This window comes from Hakea prostrata, chromosome 3 (genome assembly GCF_041222555.1).
Source record: "Hakea prostrata isolate BN-2017 chromosome 3, UWA_Hpros_2, whole genome shotgun sequence".
NCBI classification, from domain to species: Eukaryota; Viridiplantae; Streptophyta; class Magnoliopsida; order Proteales; family Proteaceae; genus Hakea; species Hakea prostrata.
In genome coordinates, this window is record NC_142602.1 from 14,975,129 (window position 1) to 14,997,538 (window position 22,410).

A 22,410-nucleotide genomic window follows, 5' to 3' on the forward strand; every position below is an offset into this window, starting at 1 on the left:
CTTTTAACTAAAACCCTTTGATCAGGGATTGAGAGTTCAAAAGCATTAAGCAATGCCAGTAAGAAAATCCGTATTTGTTTATTGTCTCTTGACCACACAGATTAATGAGAACATAATGAATCAAATACATAAGCTCCTTCAATTTCTTTAAAATTGTGTCAGCCCTGTTTTTGGCAAAAGAAAAGCCAAATATGCCAGGAGAATATAGATTAAGAAAAACAATGTACAGAAAGAAGAACACAGAGTATGCAGAAGATCAAGTAACAGCCCCTAACTAAAGGGGGAAAATAAAACATGATTTAACAGCTACTGCTGTTTAGCCTCCTCTTTCTTTTGGCCCAAGTACCTGCCATAAAAAGAAACATAGCAATTTGACATGTTAATCCAGATAGATCCACATTATTGAAAGAACAGTAAGTATCACAATCAGAAAACTAATGAATGAAGAGATACGAATGAAGAGATGCAGCAGTTTTTTGGGCAGAAATGAATAGGAAACCATCTTTCTTGCTTTGTACAGTAACATGGACATGAATATTATCGTTTTAGGATGTGTTAGTTTCTTACCCATTTGCCTTTGCGAAACGAGAAAGCTGATAGAGCTGCACTGACTCATTAGCTGTATGGCATACCAGAAGCAGATAATTGCGAGGTTGCACCATCCAGGCAAACCTCATGAACAATGCAGAATAAACACACATAACTGTGACAACAATAAGAGCAAAATTAAGAGACAGTCTCATATAACAACCACCAGGGGCACATGAAGAACTTCAAGATTACAATATTTTTAACCTCCAGTCATGTTGCCTGATATCATCTCTGGGGGTTTCTGTGTGTCTGCCAATCCCTGTAGACGCAAACAGTAACAATATTATGACTATACCAAGGTAGTCATACAGAAACATGATATCTACTCAAGACCTGTGAGTTGATGGATAACTACTGCATGAAAAAGCAAAAAAGTGCTTGACATAAATTGAGATATATTAACAATCAGGAAAAAGTAAGAGGCATACAGCAACAACAAATCCCCAGTTAGCAACAGGTCCCCAAAAGTGAGTTGTTTTGGGACCCATTGGGCTGTTCCAGAAAGTTCGAAAGGCCGACATTTTCGATTGATCGTTTCTTCGAAACCTGTACATAAGCCAGAAATGTTAATCGGCTAATTAGTTTTCTTATCATAGTTACCAAAACTGGAACAAATTGAGCTGTGCATCATACTTGTAAACTAAAATAGAAAAAAACAGGAACTAAACAAGAATTTATTGCTTCTTTTATTCTTAATTCAAAATTCTCAAGAGTTAAACCCGGTGCCTGAAAGTGGCAAGAAATGCATCCAGGCAACAGAATATAACAGTTAAAGCTACACCTCTGGCTGGTAAAACATCAGCATAATCATTGACCAAAAGTTTACTTCTTTCATCTTTTCAATGGTTTTTTAAGTAACAAAGTGAGAAAATGAGAAAATCGTCACAGAAAAGCATACTGCATTGGTTGCCGGGAATAACGATAAAGAGAGATGCACACGAAAGTTGGGATTGTAATCTTTCTCATTTCAGACAAGATAATTTCTATTACTAGGTAGAACAGCTTACAACAAGACTTTCAAGGAATTCTTGCCATATCAGTTACCCTTTCTTTTGTGCAAGTGCTAAAACGAGACACCAGAACTCAGCTAAAGCAATGAAAAGTGGTATATTATAAATAAAAGAAACTGATGCAGGTTGAACAAATAGAAAAAAGAAAATCTCCAAACCTAGAAAATCATTCACTAACAAAAAGATTTGAGTAATTTGGAAACTTAACACATGAACAAGAAATATATGCAATCCAATCAATCAATAGTCATTAGATATAGCAGCAATAATCAATCAATATTCATTAGATATAGCAGCAATAGCAAGGAGACAGGCATGGAGTTTCACCTTTCGACACTTTGGAAGAGAGAAGCGAGGACTGAGGAAGCAGTTTTGGGTAAAATTTCCCCTTTGGTTCCTGCTATAGATTATCGTTCTGAAAAGCATGGAGCAAACCGTTTCGAATGTACGTAGCATTTCTCATGGACGTTTTTAGGTCAAAAAATCGTTGATGGAATCACCCGTAGGATCATTTCAGACCGTTGCAATTTATTGGTTTTTCTGGGGTGGGTTAAAAACTTCGTCACTACCCTGTTAGACAACCAATGAAATGGAATCAGGAACATTTCTGCTACCAATCGGGAGGTAAGATCGTAACAGACAGTTGAAAAGGTATCTAAACGTTTTCTCATATGAGCGTATAAAGAAATCTACGGTTAAAGACGCGTTCGAGCGTTCTTCTCTGTGGGAGTTCGAGTTCCAGAAGTTTTAAGCGAGTGTTAATAAATAGTAGTGGTTACCAGCACAGTGCAAAGAAGCTTGAGTTATTGATACGAGCGAGAAAGGTCTACGTGGTTCAGTCCTTGTGGATTTCCCTTAATTTCATGTTGAATTTGGTCTAAATAAAGGGCTTGTTTAGGTATCAACGAAGAGAAACAATTCAAAATCAGTTTTGTCCTGAATGATATCAGAAGCATGCTACAGTAACCCAGAAGAAAGACATTTATGTATCGCTGTAGGTATGAATCAGTGGAGAAAGAAGAACAAGCAGTTGCTAGCTTTGTCTGAGAATGTGGGCTTCTCGACTGGACAAAACTGCTTGATTGACCATCAAAATTTTGGTAACTGTTCTCTTACACTTTGTGTTAAAGATCTTGTAGATTCATAATTCATGTTGTTGTATTTTTAGGCTTGAACTCTTCATTAAAAGATTCATTTGGGTCCAAGGGGAGAGTAATTTTCAATAGTTGGAAAGTTTCTCCACTGGAATTCATTTAAATGTACTTAGCAAGGTAGATTCCCCCAAATAAAAAAAAAACACACACACACAGAGACAATATATACCTTGTTTACAATCAGAGACTAGCCTGCCATTAAAATAAGCATAAATTTCCATGGTTACTCTAAATTACAACCATGGAAATTCCTTAGTTACATATATAATAAAACTTCTGCCCATTCAACAGGATCAAAAGAATCACCTATTTTAACAGTACAGAAGAGGGTAATCTTTCTTTCGATGAGTAATAATCAAACAATCTGGAAATGGAGAAAAACAGAGGAATCTTGGTGTTGGATATAACAGAAAAAGAAAACAAATAAATATATGGGGAAAAAGACTATCTTAGATGAGATGATGAGATGAAATGACTGAAAAGATGAAAATTTTGTATCCATAGATGCAACTACAACATTTTGCATGCATAGAAGGGGGTCTTACAGGAAATTTGGCTGCTGCCTGGGTAGCAGAATGTTCCTGTTGCCCTGCTGGCAACCGAGTAAATTAAATCTTAGTACTTATTCTAGAAAATATAAAAACTATGCACATTCTAATTTGTATTTGGAATCTCCATTCTAATGAACATAGAATGTGAAAATCATTTGAATGAAATGTTTAACATTGGGGTATAGCCATCCCTCTAGATACATAGTTTCAACTTTCAAAACACTCCATTCTCTCTCACTCCTCTTCACAACTTTACATACACTTTACCTTCAATACACATAACCATGTACATTCTATTTCGTATTGAAATCTCCATCCATATGAACATAAAATGTGACAATCATTCAAACAATGTGTCTAATATTGAGGTATAGCCATATCTCTAAGTACATACTTTCAACTTTCAATATACTTTTCAATATGCATCCACCTCCAGAAGGCTGACACAGCAATTAATGTTACTACCATCCAAGTGTATTTGATCCATCTGTCGATGCTGTTATGCTTCTCAATGAGCTTTGATATTGCAGTTGAGAGCCGAACTGTGTTGAGGATGTCCAGTGCTTTCCATTGTGCTCTCTGAGCAGAGAAGATAACAGTCTACCATATTAATCCAATGTGACAATGAAAATAATGGGTAACTGTGATAGATGGAAAAACTGTAACCAGCAATTCATTTATTATTCACTCTAAAAAATGCAGCTCAATTAAAAGAGAAAACTAGAATAATTCAGTGCTTCTAGGAATAAGTATTCTGAATATAGAACTGCATCATCCATTGTCATATCAATTTGAAGTGCTCAAAAAATACTAAAAAACCTTAATGATAAAAAGGATATCCTTTTGTGAATTACCTCAACCTTGTTGAGGCTGAGCAATCAAATCCACACTTCTTTCTCAAACTTGCTTTTCCAAAACGTACAGGTGACTGAATTCAAGTTAATGAAGAAATGCTGTAACATATACTAGAGAATGGGGCGTAAAAGCCAAGGTTCAAGAAGTTAGTTTCAAGGTCTTGTTTTATTTCTTCTAACTCCTTTAGTGTTGCCTTTCTTTTTTTGGGGGTAAGTGTTTTCTATGTTGCTTTGATAGTCTTTAACGAGCACCATCCTATTGTAGCTTTTTCATGACAGTTTTTTTTTCCGGATGAATAAATAATATATTAACGAAATAAGAACAAACAAGAAAGGTTTTTAGGAAGAAGACTAGAAAGAAAGGTTAAGGTCCCAGGAGACAACAATAAGCCTATTCCTTGGAGTATCATCAATCAGGGGATGGGGAGTAGCTACGAGTCTAGTAGAAACATCAAAATAGATGGCATTCCAAATCATATCTTTCGATCGAGATTTGGAAGTTCATCTCCGAAGATTGCGTTCCCACCAAAGATGATGGACAACGGCACAGAACACGAGCTTACCAACCCGATCGCAATAGAAGAACCTGAGAAGTTTCTCAAAATCTAAGCCCATTCACTAACAAAGCCAAAAGATCGCTTTGAATGGGGCCAAATATAGGATAGGGCTTTTTCTAGATAGATTTGGAAAAAGGGCAAGAAAAGAAAATGTGATCAAGGTCCTCCGAACCATTCAAACAAAGGATGCAACTTGGGTTAACAGGGATATGACGACCAATAAGGAAGGATTGTGTAGAGAGGGCATGGTGAAGGGCCCTCCAAAAGGTGAGGGAGTGCCGGGAATGTGCCTTTTGAACCAAACTAGGGGAGGCCAGGGGAATTAGGGTTGTGGGTACGAAGAAGGTTCCAAGCTGAGGAGGTGGAAAGGGTTTTGGTAGGGGATGGGAGCCAGATGGTAGTGTTGCTGGGGGAGCCAGAAATGGAGGGAAGGGAGTTCCAAACATGTGTGAGAGAGGGAAGTGGAGCAGGGGACCAAGAGCCATTGGAAATGAAAGTAGACATGGGGGTGGTTTTGGGGATGCAGGACTTATAGACAGCATAGAGACCAAAAAGGAAAAAGAGAATGCCCATCAGATGCCACGGTCTAGCCAGAAAGAGGTGGAAGAGCTAGTGGAGACGGAAGTAGAGATAGCAAAGAGAGCACGGGGACGAAGCAAAAGGATTTCCCTCCAAATCCAAGAAGGATTGGAGGGCACGGGGACCGTCCAGAGGGAATTTGAATGGAGAAGGAAAAAAATAAACCCAATTAACCCAAATGGAGTCTTGCTTTGAGGAAATCTTCCAGATAAGCTTGAGAAGGCAAGCCAAGTTAACATTAGAGATTCGACGAATACCGAGGCCACCTTCAAAGATTGGGCGGCAAATGGTCAACCAACAAACAGGGTGGATGAAGCGGGAAGCTTCACGCCCTTTCCAGAGGAAGGCAGAGAACAGGGACTCCATGGCATGGACGGTGGATTTCGGGATGGAAAAGATACCACACCAATAGAGATAGGAAGATTGAAGGACTGATCGAATGAGCACCACTCTACTGGCAAAGGAGAGAAGCCTACCTTTCCAAAGTTGCTTGTGAATGTGGTCAAGCATAGGGAGGCAATGGTGGCGAGTGAGCCTACCAGGAATAAGGGGAAGACCGAGGTAGGTAACACGGAAAGAACCAGGCTTGAAGCCCGAGAGCTGAAGGAGAGAGATTCTCAAAGAGAGATTCGAAGAGGGAAAGGGCCGAGAGAATGGAAGAGATGGACTTGTGATCAGCTTTGGAGAAAATCATGAGATCATCAGCGAAAGCAAAGTGGGTGAGATTTAGAGATTTACATTTGGGGATGGGAGAAATGAGGAGATGGACCTTTTCATGACAATTATTTGTTGAGCTTCGAAGATGAGAGGCTCTAACATACAAACTTCTGCTTCCTCATTAAGAACATCCTCTTGAAACTCAAAAATAGAAGATCATAATATTAGCCAAATTTAATGCTTAATTTTCCTTCTAACGATAGAAACCAAACTCTAAAACTGATTTTACATAAAAGTAAAATTAAATCCTATCTAGTTGTTGTTACAAACTTACCCAACTTCCTTCTACAATAATAAAAGAGAAGATCATGGTATTAGCCCAATGTAATGCTTAATTTTCCTTCTACAACAAATCAGATTTGGACCTGGTTCCCAGTTTGGGCTTCAAAGATGTCAAGCTAGCCCCAAAAAAATCTACTGCATGAAAACTAAATCACAGTGCTCAAGAGATAGATAGCATAAAAGTAGAAGCTCTGGAACACTTGGTGGATTTTCAATTTCAGCAATTCATTATATCAACTAAATGAAAATCAACTTAAAGGATTGCTGCTGACTAAAATAAAAGTGAGCATTTGCATTACCTTGAACCATTCCCCTTCCTCTGCGTATTTGGACAAGATAGCCACTCCAGTAGAATAAGCTTCTTCAAGCATCTTGGATGAGCTGTAGGTCGTCTCTTGTGGTTCTTCATCAAAGATTCTCAAGACATAAACAGAATCCCCATTCTTAAAAGAAAAGGCACAAACACATCAGATGAGTGACTAAAACAGCGATAACTCTATCATTGGAAGGAAGTCTAGAATATTACAGCTCTCCCAAGTAATTGTGCCCTCTCCCAAGCCTCCTGCTTCCTTTTCCTATTGCGTAGCAAAAATTTATCAAGGTTTTCCTTCAATGAATCAGTTTCTTCTGAAACCTGCTCCATTTTTCTGTAGGTCAACAGGATCGTAATCAACCAAAACCATACTATTATCTCAGAGAAATTCCTGAGTGAGAAAATAACCGTAACTCAAGAAAGACAGATGTATAAATATCTGAGGGAACAAGAAGGGGCTGTCCAGAAGAACCCAAAATATGCTGTATGAGCAACTTTTTTGCAAAAACCAGCAACTTCACATTATAACCATCCAGCTTTATACCAATGATCAAAGCAAGAATGGCTAAACAGGGGATGATGTCCAACCATGTGAATTCCCTTGATAGTCCTTAGAAGCTTTGCTGTCATAGACACAGTTGTCAAGGAACTAGGAGAACCAAGGTGTTGGCGAAGGTTAAAGTGAAAACAATTAGGTGAACAAGGTGTCCAAGCTGCCTGATTAGGTGACCAAGGCACCCAGGTCAACCACAGCAGCTGGCACCAAGGGGCCACCTAGGCATAATCTAGGCAATGTCTTGACAACTATGCATGGACATCAAGCTGCCTGCTACCGAGTCATTTTCATCATGGTACTACAAGTCACTCTTTGCAGCACATACACGTAACCATCATAACAGAACTAAAACCACATACATGTGACCAGCATGATTAAAGGACCTTTTCCACTTCCAAGACTCATCAAAGTGAATCAAATTCCACCAATGCTAGAAAAATGAATTAATCCTCATTTCCCCATAAATTGGTTCCCTCATATATATGAGGATAAGGCTGCCTAGGAAAATTGCTCCCCTGAACTCTGCTAGTGCAGAAGCCTGTGGCACTGGGTTCGCCCTTTTTCTTAATGACAAAGTATCACTATGATAAAATCTTGTAATGCAAAGGAAGCCTGTTAGGCAAGTACAGCTTCCAACATTTGGGGCTAATTGACATCTGTAAAGCACAATACACAAACAAAATCTGCCAAAGTTTCCATCACTTAGGCTGTGTTTGTTTGCTGGAATAAAGGTGGGGTGGGAAAAAAATTTGAAAAATCAAACTTTTCCATTAAATCCCAAAAGTGTGGTTTGTTTGGTTGATGAGGGTGGGAAAGCTGGAGACAAGCTTCCTTAATTCTAGTGAGGTGGCATGCTAACTTTCCCACCCCATGCCCTTTTCAAAACCCCACAAAATATGTAGGACTTTGTGAAAAAGTGTGGAAAACCAAAAAGTGGAACCCACATTCAACATTTTTCCACAAAATCCCTTCATATCATTTCCTTCTCCCTCACCCCATTACACATGGGGCCCATATGTTTTTTTTTCCCACCCACATTTGCAAACAAACGCAGCCTTAGTGATTTTAAAAAGAGGGTGTACCCAGCACTACGGGATACACAATGTTACCCTATTTTCACTTATTATAAAAAATACTATTAAGTGCTAAAACACCAATGGAATCATGGAATTCCACAGGAAGAGGCAAATTCTCTTGTTTTCACTTATACTATGCGAAAATCCACTAGATTGTTAATCTCTAGAAGGAAATGAAAACCCAAGAACAACTCATCCTTATCCCCAACTAAATGGGATTTTGTACATGGAACCTTGTCCCCCAATTAGCTCCATCTGATGTCATACTTAATACAGGTCTAAGCTATGCATGTCTTTAATCATCAGTTTTGAGGTCATTTTAGGAAGACACTTGGCACATGTAGCCTCTTCAATCTAACTCAAACCACTCCCTCAGTATTAGGGCATCCAAAGCCTCCTTCGGGCATAGTCATGCCACCTCAAATCATTATCATGTATCACAGCTGCTTCTAAATCAGCTCTAACATGATCACTCTTACTTTATCCTTTCTAGTTTTCTCACTATCCCAGCTCAACTTTCTCATTTATACTACATTCAGTTTGTTTATATTATGTGTCTTAACTGCCTACTTTCTAAACCATATATTATAGCTGGTGGTACAACCATCTTATAAAATTTTCCTCACATTTTAAAGGAATAGGCCAAATGCACCTCTCCACTTCATCCATTCTATTTTAATCTTCTGTGGAACATCATTCTCTATATCACCTTTTTTTTTTTTTTTCAATGATTGAGCCCAGACTGAGTCACTTTACAATATCTCTCCCTCATCAACTTTCACCACATTATTATCTATTCTAATGCAATCAAAGTTAAAAACTTACACAACATGTACATGATATACACAAGGAACCTCATTTTGAATTTCTTTGGTTAAAACATCCATGATATGCACAAAGAAATACTTGCTTGAAGTTAATTATTGATGTAATGCAATTGTAATAAGAAATTCAATACCTTGACTCTCCCCCCGCCCCTCTCCCCACCCAAGGAATAGCTTTTACACTACACCATCATAAATATCTTTGAATTATGGCTGCTAATTACTTGAAACACTTCTCCTCTCTAGTATCTTGTTATATTAACTCTCTAAGGACTTTGTCATAAGCTTTTTCTTGGTCAATAGAGACCATATGTAGATATTCTTTCCATGAGTCTTTTGAGTAAGTATATAACTTTTATTATGGATCATCAGTACATAAAACGAAAATTGGTTCTCTGTGATAATAGTTTGTTTGTCTTAGGTGGGTTTCAATAATTTTCTCCCATAATTTCCTAATATGACTCATTAGTTTCATCGTAGGTCTGAATATCATCTTTATTTTTGTAAATGAAAACCATGATGCTTCTCCTCCATTTATATGCATTTTCCTTGTGTTCATCATCTTATGAAACTTGGTTAGCCAAGACAAGCTACAAACTCCTAAACTCTTCTAGACCTATGTTGGGTTTTCATTTGGGTATTGTGTCTTACCTACTTTCGTCCTCCTTAAACCTTCTTTCACCTTAGACACCCCCATTTGTTTGTGTATGTAGTCATCTGGAACCCTATTACTAAAAGTGTCTTCATCTAGTAGACTATACATATAACTTTCCCATATCTTCTTAATGTTCTTGTCCCTTGTGGTACGCTTAGATCATCACCATTAATACATCCAACATGCTTGAATCTGTATTCTTCCCTTCCCTTGCAGAAGCTATGTTATAGATAGCTAAGATAATTTTTCCCCCTTGTCCCCTTCTGCTCATGTTGTTATAAAGATCTTCAAATTTTTTCATCCTTACTTTTATCAGTCTTCTTAGTTTTCATTTAGAGCAAATTTATGCATTTGTAGATACTCTTAAATCTTTTGTCCTTTGCTGTGTGACGGCCCGTGTCTTAAAACTAGCTTAGTCTTTATGGTTGTTTGGAAAATTGTACCTCATCATCCTATCAACAAGTATCTGCATAGGAATAAATAGTGTTTTCCTCTCCCTCCTCCAAAGCTATACTCAAAAACCTTCTTAATAGAAGTAGTCATCTCTTTTCACATCTTATTTGTGTCTCTCCCAAAGGGGACCAAAGCCCCTTTTTGTTGCTAGATCACTTCATCAGTAAGCGATTTCACAAAACCTCTTTTTAAACTCCACCCCTTTCTCTTGGGGCAGCTAAGCTCACCTTCCTAAGGATTTTCTGTAGCTAGGCAATATTCAGGACCATTATTCTGTTTTATATTATAACCAATAGTCCTTCCATCATTCTACTTAAATTGGGAAGAAATCTATGTAGCTACTATGAAATGAGGGAAATATACCATACTTCTAATTTATTTTGTTTAAATGATTATTGAAATATTTTTTTTAGTATAGTTAAAAACCGAGTTATAATGTGCCCCAAATGGAGAACATGAATGTTCTAAATGGAGGTTAGACAATAACCCAGTTGGGCACCAAAAGAAGATATCCATTTGATAAGGTAACAGAGATCGTAGTAAGTTAGGGTAGAAATGGTACCTCAACCAGAGATCACCTTGGGGTTTGAAAGCAACGGATCTCCAGAGACGATTCATCTGGAGGCAGAGACATTGGATGTGGACAATGTATTTCTTGAGAGAGGCAGAAATATCAGGAGAATCCAGTCTACTAGAGGATGATCTTTCGTAGCCTTCGAGCTTCTCCAACCCGTCTCTGGTCATCAGCAATAACCTCCTTGAGCTTTGGTAGACATCCCACAACGTCTCGCCCTCCATGGCTGATTGCAGAGAAGGATCAATAAACCGCGCAAGTAGTTTCCTGTGTTAATCGTTTTATATGCGTTCCGAGAAGTGCGTTCGAAATTTGAAGGAAAGATCACCTGTACAATTTTTTCCCGGTAATTTTATTTAAACTGTAAAACATCGTTTCCTGTATATTTAATCTCAATTTGAAATAAGTTATTTATTTTTACCACCCGAGAAAAAAAAATTCAGTTTAAATGTGATAATTGAGGGGGGAGTTTATCCCGTAACTCGCGCATGCCCGTAACTCGCGCATGCCCTCAGCATCTCCATCATGTTATCCATTAACTCCTATCGGCACTTCGGTTACTCCGAACCGCCATGTCATAGCCCCTTCAAGAATGAGAAAGTTTCACTCGGAAATCTTCATGTTTCACCATTGACGAAAGATTCCTTGAAGAAATATTCAAGATTCTTGAGAAATGGGAAATGGGTTCCCTGCGAAAAGAAATTTCATGCAAAGTCCGTTGATTCAGATGCAAATACCGGAAGCTCCAATGAGAGTAGTGGAGATTCTGATGATGGTGGGAAGCCATCAACCAGCTTCTTATCTATTCTGTGTCCCCTGCTTAGGGTCTTCAGTGTACGTTTCTCGACTTCGTTCCTATTTTAGTGTGTGCCTTTTGATTTTACCCTGCATTCTGAAGATAGGGTTGAGACCAATATCTGTCCATTTACAGATGAATTACAGTATTAAATATGACTAAATGGACTGTAGTTCATCTTTTCTGTGGTATGATCTGACGACTTCAATGAATACCACTATTGGTTGCTCGGCTATATAGTTGATCCCAGAGTCCTTCTTAGCATTGCTGTTGATTATAGCACCCAACTCCAAAACTAGGGCAACGTCGGAATCCTGGTCCTGATCCCATTTGGTTGGGATAAGGCTCCGTTGAAGTTTGTTGGTTATCTGATGTTTAGACAGTATTAATTGGTTCATCCGTCCTTCCAGACAAAGAACTAAGATGATTCAGGCAGCTGTAGTTTGTATGTTTGAAAACCTTGTCTTTTAAGGGTTCTACATCATTTGTTTCATTATTTCATCTATGTATTAAAAATTCAAATGTTGATTTTTAAGTAATCAACTGAGCCCTTGAATCAAACGCCTTTTTCTAGCTAAGGAGCTCTTGAATCATAACTAAGACATGAAAATGTTCTAAATATCAGATTTACTTTCAATTTCATAAAAATAGATTTAGTTTGAGGCATTTGGTTTCTTTTAATCTCAAGTGCTACAGTAATTTTCTTCCATAGTTTTCCTTTACTTTTATCTTATTTTTACTGAATTTGGTTTGTCTTGTTTCTTTTTTTCTTTATGTTTTGAATTTTTCCTTTTGATTAGTGATTTTTGTACTAGAAAGACGGAAGATACAGAAGAAGTCAGTCTCCTAAGAACCCCAGTTGGGGAAAGCAGACTCCTGAAAGGGAGGGCATGCCTTCTACTAGTGGTCCCAATCCAGGAAATTCTTCCAAATACAATTACATCCTTTATGTTTATTGATGAATTACAAATTTATGGCTGCCTGGAGATTACAGTTCATTACTTTAAGAGTGCACAGTATCTCTTCAACTGGAACTTCGTCCCATTTCTGTCCTCATTGCCATTATCTGTCACATGGCAGATGAAAGGTAGGCCCCATCTCCCTGTGCAGATGTCCCCAAGTATGATCCCAGTTGCATTCTGCCACATTAACAAAAAATAATTATAAACCACTAAACATTGCAACAATGGTCTATGATCTTTAATTTGACGTGTGATTTAAATGCTGTCCTATTCACATTCCATGTCTGGTTTGGGACACTTGAAGTGCCATGAAAAAGAAATGAAGCATCATATGCTGCTGGACATGGTTTCGTTTAATTATTTTTTGATACATAATATAAATGGTGTAGAGGATCCAGGTTATTATTATTTCCTACTGTCATGTTATTTTCAAGCAATTATCTTTAAAAGTTTTCTGGACACTGTGATTTTCCTTTTTAAGGTTATGATGGGTTTTTTTTCCCACTGCCACTTAACTTTATTTGATTTGATTTTCCTGCCAGGGAGGAGATCCCTCACAAGAGCGGAACAATTTCGTAGAGGTAACATCTTCGCCAAAGCATTCTTCCGGTTCCTATGCGGAAATCTAGTGCTCTTTCAAATATTATTTTCCAGACAACCTAGATTGAGTCTGAGTTTTTTTTTTTTTTTTTTTTTGGGTTTAATTTAAGTTGTGATTTTTGGCAATTTCCAGTTGTCTTGATTTAGCATTCATTTTTTACTTGTTTTTCTCATACATTTTCTTTTAATAACGTTAGTTATCTTGTGGGCCTTAAATTAAAGTTTATTTGAGTAGCATATATATATATATAACCCCCCCTTTTTTTCCTTTTTTATATATTTGAAAATCTTCAAATCATAGAAATTTCCCCATATGGCCCCCCTCTTACTTCCCTGCTGCTTACATTACTTCAAATAATAGGTGGCAACATCATCCCTGTCTACCGTGGCAAGATATCCATGGGGATCAAGATCCCTGCGTAGCAGTGTAGGCAGCCAACAGATAACTACAGAAGATTCTCCGATGCGTTTACAACTCTTTGAGTTTGGTGAGTTCTTAGTGCTCTTATGGACTTCTTTGGTATTTTGATGAAAATGAACATGAACAACTGCCGGCCTCATGTATCACTGCAAAGACTATAGATGCATAATAAGATATTAACACAATCTGATTATTTGGAATGCGTGTTATCTAAAGTTTGTAGCTGTTCAACCTATCCAGTAAAAGGTTTTGCCTTGCTGACTATTTCATACATCTTTGTTGTTTTGTATTACCTAACTTGATCAGCAGAAGTGGAAACCTAAAACCAAAGGAAAAAATGTATGTGAAAAATAAGGACAGTGGGTATTGCCTATGGAAACATCATATTCAACATTAAACATTGTCTCTTGTGCACAATATAAAGACATCATTACATTTTTGTAAACTGAAAAATTAACTTGTAATTACAGAATGTTAACAAAATAGTAAAAAACTGCCCTACAGCTTTGATTAAATTTGGACCTTATTCACTTATCTTGTTATTTTGTTTTTCTGCTTTAGGCATTTCACTGGTTCACTAGTGGTATGTACTAAATGTTATTTTTCAACAGAGGCATGCCCTTTTTGCAGGAGAGTTCGAGAGGCATTGACTGAGCTGGATCTCTCTGTGGAGGTGAGAGCTGTATATGCCAGAAATGATTATTCGATCCTTTGAAACTTTCCTCCTTTTTCTTTTACTGTGGTAGGAAATTTAATTTTATCAACACAGGAGACATGTCGAGTCTCTCTATAGCATTCAAGACTCAACTGCAGCTAAAAGAGCTACACAAAAAGGCCAACCTAGTAATGGATATGTTGATATAACCTGGCCCCAGACAGCCCAAGAAGAACCAAAAGGGGCCCAAGCCCACTTGAAAAGAGAAGCCAGTCCGGGAGGGGCCAAACCAGCCCAGGGGCATTTTGGTCATTTCCTGCCTCTTTAGGGCTCAATATGGGTCTTGATAGAATCCCCTCAATCCAAGGGTCACGGATCTACTTTTGTTTCTTTGTTTGAGTTAGTAGTTTGAAAGTTATTTGAGAGTTTAAGTTGTGTTGAGTTAGTTAGTAGTCGATAAGATAAGAGTCCTTATCCAAAGGGTTTCTTATCTTTTAAAGGTTGTTTTTATTTGGAAGTCCCAAGTTAAATGTCTTAAGAAGATTCTAATCTAAGGGTTGAGGTCTTGTAGTAATTTGATTATGTTTTTAAGTGTTTTAGTCAAGATTTGGAAACCTTATCTATTAGGGATTCCCAACCCCAGTCGGAGTCTTTTATTTTTAGGCAATAAATAGCCTCTTCTTGCATTATAATTTTCAGTTTTGAAGAATGAAATATTGACTTGAAAGAATTAACTTGAGAGAAGTTGTGGAATCCTGAGATGAGTGACATGCAGCTGGGTAACAGTGTTTCAGTGATTTAATTCATCTTCTTCTTCCTCTTCAAGCATTCGAGCAGCAGTTCCAGCAAGTCCCTTCAGTGTACTACTAAGTACAGAAGCTGCCTACCCCTTTCCCACCTCCCCTGGGCCATCACACCCTTACCCGGCCCCCCCTGCTTCTGCGCAACCCTTCCCCACCCCCTGGCCTTGCTGCCACACTTGTGTAGCAGCATTCCTATGCCCTACCACTCCCCTGATCACTTCCCCCAAGTCCCACTACCCTGCCAGCCCTTTCCCCCTTTCCAAATTCTGCACTTGTCTTCTTCTTTAAGAAATTCTGCAGAATTTTAACTTCCATAAAGAAGTCCTGAAAATTTGATCTGAAGCACATTCTACTGCAGATTTTTAGAGCTTCAAGAGTATCCTATAGGTGAAGATATTGGTGTAGTGGATTACAGTGTTAGTTTATGCTTATTTCCTCCTTCACTTACCCCCCCCCACAGGTGCTTTCATTTAGATTCTGTTTCAGGGAACAGTAAATAAAGGCTTTCAAGGGTTGTAATTCCAATTATTTCCACTGGCGTAGGAACTAGGAAGTTATTGACCTGTTTATAAGTTAAATGTCTTTTTATCTCAATTCCTATAACAAAATGAAAGGTGCTCACATATTGTTTTTCTTCTCTATGTTCTCACTCTAGTCTCCTGACCATTTTGAGGACCAGAGATTATACGTATTTCTGAAGATAGGGTTACATACCACTTTGTTTATTAGTTTCACTAAAACCAAGAGATGACAAATTATGAATATGGTTCCTATATTTCTAGTATTTTGCATATTGAGATGTCCGTGTGGCTAAAGCTACTCTATTGTTTGCATATGAGGGCTGCGAACATTACATACTGTTGAGGAAGTTAGAGATGGACCTGAAAGAAAGAAGAATGTAGGATTAAGCATGTTATTTAAATTAGTAAGTGAAGGGGAAAGCTCCTTCGAGGAGTTGTTGCTTAATTATTCCAAAAAAAAAGAAAATGATGTGCCAGTAACAGGAAAGGTCTTTTAACAATATCTAGTCAAGGGCAACTGAATATAGCTTACTCAGTTTATAGGAGATGGAAAGTACGATATAGTTTTTTTGGGTTTCCAGAAAGGGGGTTGCCTTGATTCTGCATTGCCTTTAATGGGAGGATGGTAGTCCCCTTTCAAACATAAAGAGTTTGAATGGGGTTGGGGGGAGAGGTTACTAGGCAAGGGGCTGTGACTGGACTGTGGTGTTTTAGAATTAGGAAATAGGAATGCATGTTGCATTTATTGTGGTTTTTGTGGCTTTCGCAGCAGTCACTGTAGTTTGTATTCCTTCTCGTTTCCTTCCTATTTGCTTTGCTGAGTGGATCAGTTTGCAGTGTTCCTTGATTATTTGGGGGCTCTTTTGAAATGGGCTGGCATAAGGCTTTTCTGCTGTTTCTTTCTTTTGGTATATGGTTTTCATTAGTTTCTTTTTAACAGTTCTGATTGAGCTTGTTGACTAAATTTTGCAGGTATATCCTTGCCCAAAAGGTTCTTTAAGACATAGGGAAATGGTTAAAACATTTGGTGGCAAGGAGCAGTATGTAACAATTTCATTGACTATGTTCTGTGAGGCCTTTATTGGTTAATCACTTCATTTGATATATTGATGATCTATCATACTATTGACTTGAGACTAATATAGCATGATGAACTGCATTATTCTTAATGCTTTATTCTTTCATAGAAATTAGAGCACAGCAATATCTTGTTGATCGTACAAAGGGTGTGGCATTCCTGGTCTGGCAGATGTTGAAAAGTTCCCAGTCCTTTAACAGACACATTTTTCATGTGGCAAGGGCTGAAGTGTTTTTGGAGAGGCAGATCCCGTGGTCCACAGCTCACATGTAAAATATCAGCATTTCACTAGATAGTTTGCCAAGTGGAAAGAAAGCATTGAAAAATCTGGGTCTATCAAAAGGATGCAGATACATGGACTCACATGGAGGATATGTCAGTACATTGGGGGGGGGGTTATATAGTTGAAACTGAGGCTGAAATTTGACAGATGGCCTATCTAGAGTTTTGCCTAAATATCCAATGGTCATATTTGCCATGTCACTGTTCCATGTGTCACAAATAAGTATACTAGACCAAAAAAAATTTGCTTGACCTGTGTGACCAGAAACCTTTTGCCTGACAAAAAATCTCTTATGGTCTTCATGGTTACCAAATTCAGAAATAAAAAGAAAGAGTGTTGGTTGCATATAAAAGAGAAGTGGTGTACTATCAGAAGGTTATTGTCTAGTCAAATAAAAGAAATTTGTTAGATGCATTGTAATCAATTCTTCAGCTACTATGAAAGTGATGACATGTAATGAGAATATTGGGCAAAGATAAAAGTTTTTTGATGAATCACTCAAGCCTGCGGGAGTCAATCTGTTAGATTTAATTGCTAATATAGAAATCCAGTCTGAAGATCAAAATATCAATGTAAAAGCTTGCTCCTGTGTCTATGTTGCTCATTTCTTTTGGACATTGTAAGCTTACAGAAGATTTCATGCAGGTTCCCTTTCCTTGTTGATCCTAATACTGGTATTTCAATGTATGAAAGTGGTAAGTGATTATCTTGGATGGAGTTGTTTCCTTTTTCCCTGTTGAGTTAGCTTCTCTATTGTCCTTCTTTATCGTGTCATGTTCAAGTTTCATGTGGTCAAGATTTCAGCTTCTTTTGCCTCTTCACTCCCCCCGCCCCCCTTTTCCTTTTCTTTCTCCAACCCCCCCCCCCTTCTCTGTTCAGTAAATATCATCAATATCAATTCTACATCTATGATTGGGGAATAATGGCAATCTTTCTGGTTATGGAAGAAGCTGGTTAGGTTTCTTGAGGTCTCAGGATCAAGCTTTAAAATGTGCTAGACTGTATTAAGGATGATTTTGAAGTTTAAGTTTCGGAGTTCATAGAACTGCAGGGAGATAATTTAGTTTCTTTTTAAAGGGTTACCTAAATGAGGAACTTACACTTCGAGAAATAGTCTGGTCATGCCATGATTTTGAGGTTCTTTATGCATAGAACAGACTGGTTTTGGTGGTTATTCAGGCCTTCAAGTTTGCTTGAACATGGTCAATAAGTTACAGTTGGAGAAGTCAGTTTTGAAGCCATACATGTGGGGAAATAGTCTGGTCATGCCATGATTTTGAGGTTCTTTATGCATAGAACAGACTGGTTTTGGTGGTTATTCAGGCCTTCAAGTTTGCTTGAACATGGTCAATAAGTTACAGTTGGAGAAGTCAGTTTTGAAGCCATACATGTGGGGAAATACATCTCAAAGAATTTGTCAAAGTTGTGAACCAGGAATCCACTATGTCCACATTGTTAGAAAGGTAAAACTTTATAGGGGGCTTGTGCTTGTTTGGAGATTTGGGATGCTACTATATGTCTTATCCAAAGGTTGTTGGGTTTTATATCTACAAAGTTAATGGAGATGATGACCCTGTTCTTCTGATAATATTTTTACTTCCTTACATTGGATAATGCTTTTCTCTTTTTACCAATAAAATGTGGTATATTTGTGGTTTCAACCGGTTAAAGCTAATCAATCAGTCGGAATTGATAGTTGAATAAGGTTTTTTGCTGTGTAAGGTAAACTTATTGAAATTGATAGTTTTTTTTTGTTTCTGGTACAATCCAATATTGTTGTAGGAATAACAAGACTATTAATGTTGTATAAAAGTGGAAATTCGTTTTAAACTTGTAGGTGAGATTGTGAAATACCTATTCCATCAGTACGGTGGTGGAAGCAATCCCCCGTTTGGGCTCTTAGAAAGGTAATGTAACTTCAAACTTTATTGCATATCTGACAAGCTTCTTGAGATATAATTGTGTCATTGAAGTAAATGGTTTCCTACCCAAAAATTTGTGCGGCATACAATTCTATTCATATGCATTACTCAATCACATGCAGTAAATTTGCAACACCAGTCAATGATGCTATAGAAACAATTGAGACTGATGTTATACATTATTGTTATTACTTATTTTCTTTGGTTGGTAAAACTATGACCATCTATTTTAACATGCTATTTTATCCATTGTTTTTCTGTTGTGTTTGCTTTTGGTTCAAATTCATATTTGTTAGATTAAATTTCATGGATATCAATCCCTTACTTCCTTTCAAGTTGTTTAAGGTTCTTACAGGGAAAATCTTAAAATACATAGTCAATGTTAAGACAAAATTAAAAAACAAAAACAAAACAAAGTTACATTAGGAGATGCAATGCTATTGTTAAAAAGGAGATTGAACCCTTAACTACCACAAATTTTCTTTTCCATATATAAATTCTGCCTCAAGTTTTTTTCTTTTGAAATTTCTGTGTTGTTATACGGACCCTTTATTGAAAGGATATGATTAATCAATTTGGTTTTCTGAGATTTGATGATAATTCTTTTTGCGTGGGTGTAGCACAATGTTCACAGGATGGATGCCGACCATTCTTCGAGCAGGTAGGGGGATGATGCTCTGGGAAAAAGCCAGAAAAGGTCCTCCACCCCAAAAGTTGGAACTTTTCTCATATGAAAACAATCCAGTAAGCTATGTTCTCATTTCATTGATGGATGCAACCTTTTCATCTTCAAAGCTTCTGAAAAGTGTATTTAGCCATCCTATTACTAGGAAATATTTCGACATTCTCTTGATTCTGATGGCTACTTGTTATGCGTACAAGTCATTTCTGATTCAAGAAATGTTTGAATTGTTGGTGAACTTAATTCAAAATATAAAGATAATTAAAGAACCACCTAATATTTATTTCATTTTCAATGAAATGGTGAAGTCTTTTATTTTAATTAAAAAAAAAAAGAATATATATTACCAAAGCCCTACAGAAGAAGAGAGGGGGGGGGGGGGGACAGGCACAGCCAAAGGCCAGCCCTAGGAATGAAGAAGATAAAACCCAGGTAACAACAGCTACCCTGTTCCTTAGGGTGTTCCATTCTGTTGAATATATAATATCAAAGAATGGGCAGACTACAAAGTAATTATATTCTTCTCCATTACCAAATGATGCAGACTACAAGATTTCTATGTTTTTGGGTTCATCTTGTTCACCTGTTATATCATGTATTATCTGAGCCAGGAAACTGAATGGGCAGACAACTGAAAAAAAGAAAAGAAAAAGGAAGCAGCTATATCCCAGAGAAGTTTTCATTTATATGATAATTCATACTAGATTACACGTAGTGGACAGGTGGCAAGCTACAATTGGCAACTTGGTTTCTTCTTGAACACTTTGTCAAATGCCTCTAAAGATGAGAAATATGGTTTTGTTCTAACAGCTTATTCATTCCTTTTCTTTCCTTTGTTTCCCTTTGCAGTATGCACGAATTGTACGTGAAGCACTTTGTGAATTGGAACTTCCTTATGTCCTCGAAAATGTAGGAGAAGGATCTTCTAATTCTGAATTACTCTTCCAGAGGTTTGGTTTGAAAGAGGTAAACTTTTGTTCCTTTGAAATTAATATTTCTTGTCTTGTAAGAAAAGGTTGTTGAACGGGCAACTTTCTACTTTGGGAAATTTTCAGTGCGATCCCCTGAACTACCCCCTAAAATTAATAATATCTAATAATATCCCTTAAGTTATCCAATTTATCTATGAGACCCCCTATAGGGTGAAAATATATCAATGATACTCCCTACTATTAATAAATTATAGTTAAGTGTTGATTTAAGCAAGTTAAACTTTTCAAAATAACAAGAATAACCTTGAATAAACAACCCTCTCTTCCACCATCATTTGTGACTTATTCCTCTTCTAATTGTAAATTCCCACAAAGTATGAGAGATATGGTTCATGGGTAGTGTTTTTGAACTTAGAATGTGGGAGTAATATTGGAAATGGATAAGTAAAAACTAACTAGGGGAATATTGGAAATGGATAAGTAAAAGCTAACTGAAACTAATGGTATTAGTAATAGAGGGTCTGGCTGATAAATTGGATAACCCAGGGGGTAGCCATGTAATTCAGGGGCAGGACTAAAAAATTCCCTACTATTTTTTGGTAATAGTGTCTTTGCTTGTAACTAGGACCTAAATTCAAGTATTGTCTTTGTAACGTGACCCCTAAGACCAATTCCCTATGAGGCCTTCCCCTCTTCAAATCCAAAAAAAGGGGAAATTCTAATTAGTAATATGTATATGTGACACAACACATGATACTTGAATTAGTTTTAATCATTTGAGACATGGAAATTTATCCAGTCCATTTCTAACAAGGAAATGGACTTGTAGATGTATGACATGTGTTCCAACATCACATCAGATGGTTGAAATTTATTTACAAGTCACATCAAAGAGTTGTGATTAAATTTTAAAAAGAAAATGATGTGACTTGTAAATGGACCTTAACCTTTTGATGTGATGTTGGAACACATGTCACACATCTCAGAAATGGACCAGATTTTGGTCCGATGAGACATGCATCATGTTAAGCATAATTATGAATTGGTTGGTTTAGGTATTGACCATAATCCTGGATCACTTTGTTTTGTAGGTGCCTTATCTTGTTGATCCCAACACCGGTGTTCAAATTGGAGAGTACAAGAAGATTTTGTCATATTTGTTCAAGACCTACTCTGCATAATAAATGCATATACTTCATCTAGGCTTATCATATACATAATCTCCTGTAATAATGTGTTAATAACTCTGTAATAGAGCTCTATCAATGTCAATTACCAGCCAAAAAAAAAATTCAATTCAAGAGAGCATATAAACCTTTTGTCATTTTGTAATAAATTTAGAGATAAAGACTATTCTGCATCTAACAACTGTTTGACACGGAGGAATTATACTTTGATTGGGATTGAAGATAGACTATTCCGCATCTAACAACTGTGTGATAAGGATAGACTTAATTTCTCCAGCTTTCTTAATTGGTTCACAGAACTGGAAAGAAATTTCAGGATTATTACATTATGATTGGGATCGATTAGAAATTTCTTGTTTGGTTAAGTAAAATTTCAGTCAGAAGTGCAAGAATACCCCAAAGTGTCAAAAGCTTATAAGGGTCTAAGCTTATTTTTTTGTTTAAGTTAAATTTCACTCAGAAGTGCAAGAATACCACAAAGTGTCAAAGCTTATAAGTAAAATTTCAATCAGAAGTGCAGGTTTAACAAACAAGGAATTGATTGATTAGAAATTGGTGTGCCCATTTTTGAAATCAAGCCTTAATTCTTTCACCTAGAAATTTTGGCTTCCAAACCCTATTTATATTTGCTGGTTGGCAAACCGACTGAATACCCTACTTATATTTGGTATATCAGAATGTCAGATCAACCATAAATAGCTAATTTTTTCTGGGTGGGTGGTTACTAATATTGTGTTGCTGGGTCAAGCTGCCTTTTTCTCTTCTTTGGTGAATCTGATTCTAATACCTTAAAACCATGAATAGAACTAGCCCTACTCAGGT

The 22,410-nt window shown here is 37.2% G+C and overlaps 3 protein-coding genes across 5 annotated transcripts; 1 reads left to right on the plus strand and 2 right to left on the minus strand.

The window, feature by feature from the left end:
* Positions 1-260: 260 nt before the first annotated feature.
* LOC149021086 (mitochondrial pyruvate carrier 1-like) lies at positions 261-2,674 on the minus strand. Of its 3 annotated transcripts, XM_089149355.1 has the most exons (6): positions 2,381-2,674; positions 1,929-2,171; positions 1,020-1,137; positions 796-850; positions 568-703; positions 261-346 (listed from the first exon to the last, which is right to left on the minus strand). In XM_089149355.1, the coding sequence occupies exons 3-6, from the start codon at positions 1,110-1,112 to the stop codon at positions 307-309; spliced, it is 324 nt and encodes a 107-aa protein (XP_089005481.1). In that variant the 5' UTR covers positions 1,113-1,137; positions 1,929-2,171; positions 2,381-2,674; the 3' UTR covers positions 261-306. The 3 variants fall into 3 exon arrangements, with proteins under 3 accessions (XP_089005481.1, XP_089005480.1, XP_089005482.1); XM_089149354.1 differs by having other exon boundaries at positions 1,929-2,674; XM_089149356.1 differs by lacking the exon at positions 261-346 and having other exon boundaries at positions 564-703; positions 1,929-2,674.
* Positions 2,675-3,297: 623 nt separating this feature from the next.
* LOC149021087 (membrin-11-like) lies at positions 3,298-11,010 on the minus strand. The gene is made up of 4 exons (XM_089149353.1): positions 10,735-11,010; positions 6,822-6,942; positions 6,595-6,738; positions 3,298-3,885 (listed from the first exon to the last, which is right to left on the minus strand). Exons 1-4 carry the CDS (start codon positions 10,968-10,970, stop codon positions 3,703-3,705), a joined length of 684 nt encoding a protein of 227 aa, XP_089005479.1. The 5' UTR covers positions 10,971-11,010; the 3' UTR covers positions 3,298-3,702.
* Positions 11,011-11,209: 199 nt separating this feature from the next.
* On the plus strand, positions 11,210-22,217 carry LOC149021088 (Thioredoxin family protein). The gene is made up of 10 exons (XM_089149352.1): positions 11,210-11,580; positions 13,047-13,085; positions 13,466-13,592; positions 14,137-14,198; positions 16,477-16,544; positions 17,511-17,560; positions 18,703-18,772; positions 19,408-19,531; positions 20,319-20,435; positions 21,493-22,217. Exons 1-10 carry the CDS (start codon positions 11,272-11,274, stop codon positions 21,580-21,582), a joined length of 1,056 nt encoding a protein of 351 aa, XP_089005478.1. The 5' UTR covers positions 11,210-11,271; the 3' UTR covers positions 21,583-22,217.
* The last annotated feature ends 193 nt before the right edge of the window (positions 22,218-22,410 follow it).

Bases quoted from the DNA above. Each gene is read 5' to 3' on its own strand.
- LOC149021086 (XM_089149355.1), bottom strand. From the start codon at position 1,112: ATGTCGGCCTTTCGAACTTTCTGGAACAGCCCAATGGGTCCCAAAACA. The intron at 704-795 runs GTTAAAAATATT...TTGTTGTCACAG, and splicing joins ATCAGGCAACATGACTGGAG to TTATGTGTGTTTATTCTGCA. The intron at 347-567 runs GTAAGAAACTAA...TTTTTATGGCAG, and splicing joins CGTTTCGCAAAGGCAAATGG to GTACTTGGGCCAAAAGAAAG.
- LOC149021087 (XM_089149353.1), bottom strand. From the start codon at position 10,970: ATGGAGGGCGAGACGTTGTGGGATGTCTACCAAAGCTCAAGGAGGTTA. The intron at 6,943-10,734 runs GTACCATTTCTA...GTTGACCTACAG, and splicing joins CAAGGTGATCTCTGGTTGAG to AAAAATGGAGCAGGTTTCAG. The intron at 3,886-6,594 runs GTAATGCAAATG...TTCTCTGCTCAG, and splicing joins AGGAAGGGGAATGGTTCAAG to AGAGCACAATGGAAAGCACT.
- LOC149021088 (XM_089149352.1), top strand. From the start codon at position 11,272: ATGTTATCCATTAACTCCTATCGGCACTTCGGTTACTCCGAACCGCCA. The intron at 17,561-18,702 runs GTAAGTGATTAT...TTAAACTTGTAG, and splicing joins TATTTCAATGTATGAAAGTG to GTGAGATTGTGAAATACCTA. The intron at 18,773-19,407 runs GTAATGTAACTT...GCGTGGGTGTAG, and splicing joins CCGTTTGGGCTCTTAGAAAG to CACAATGTTCACAGGATGGA.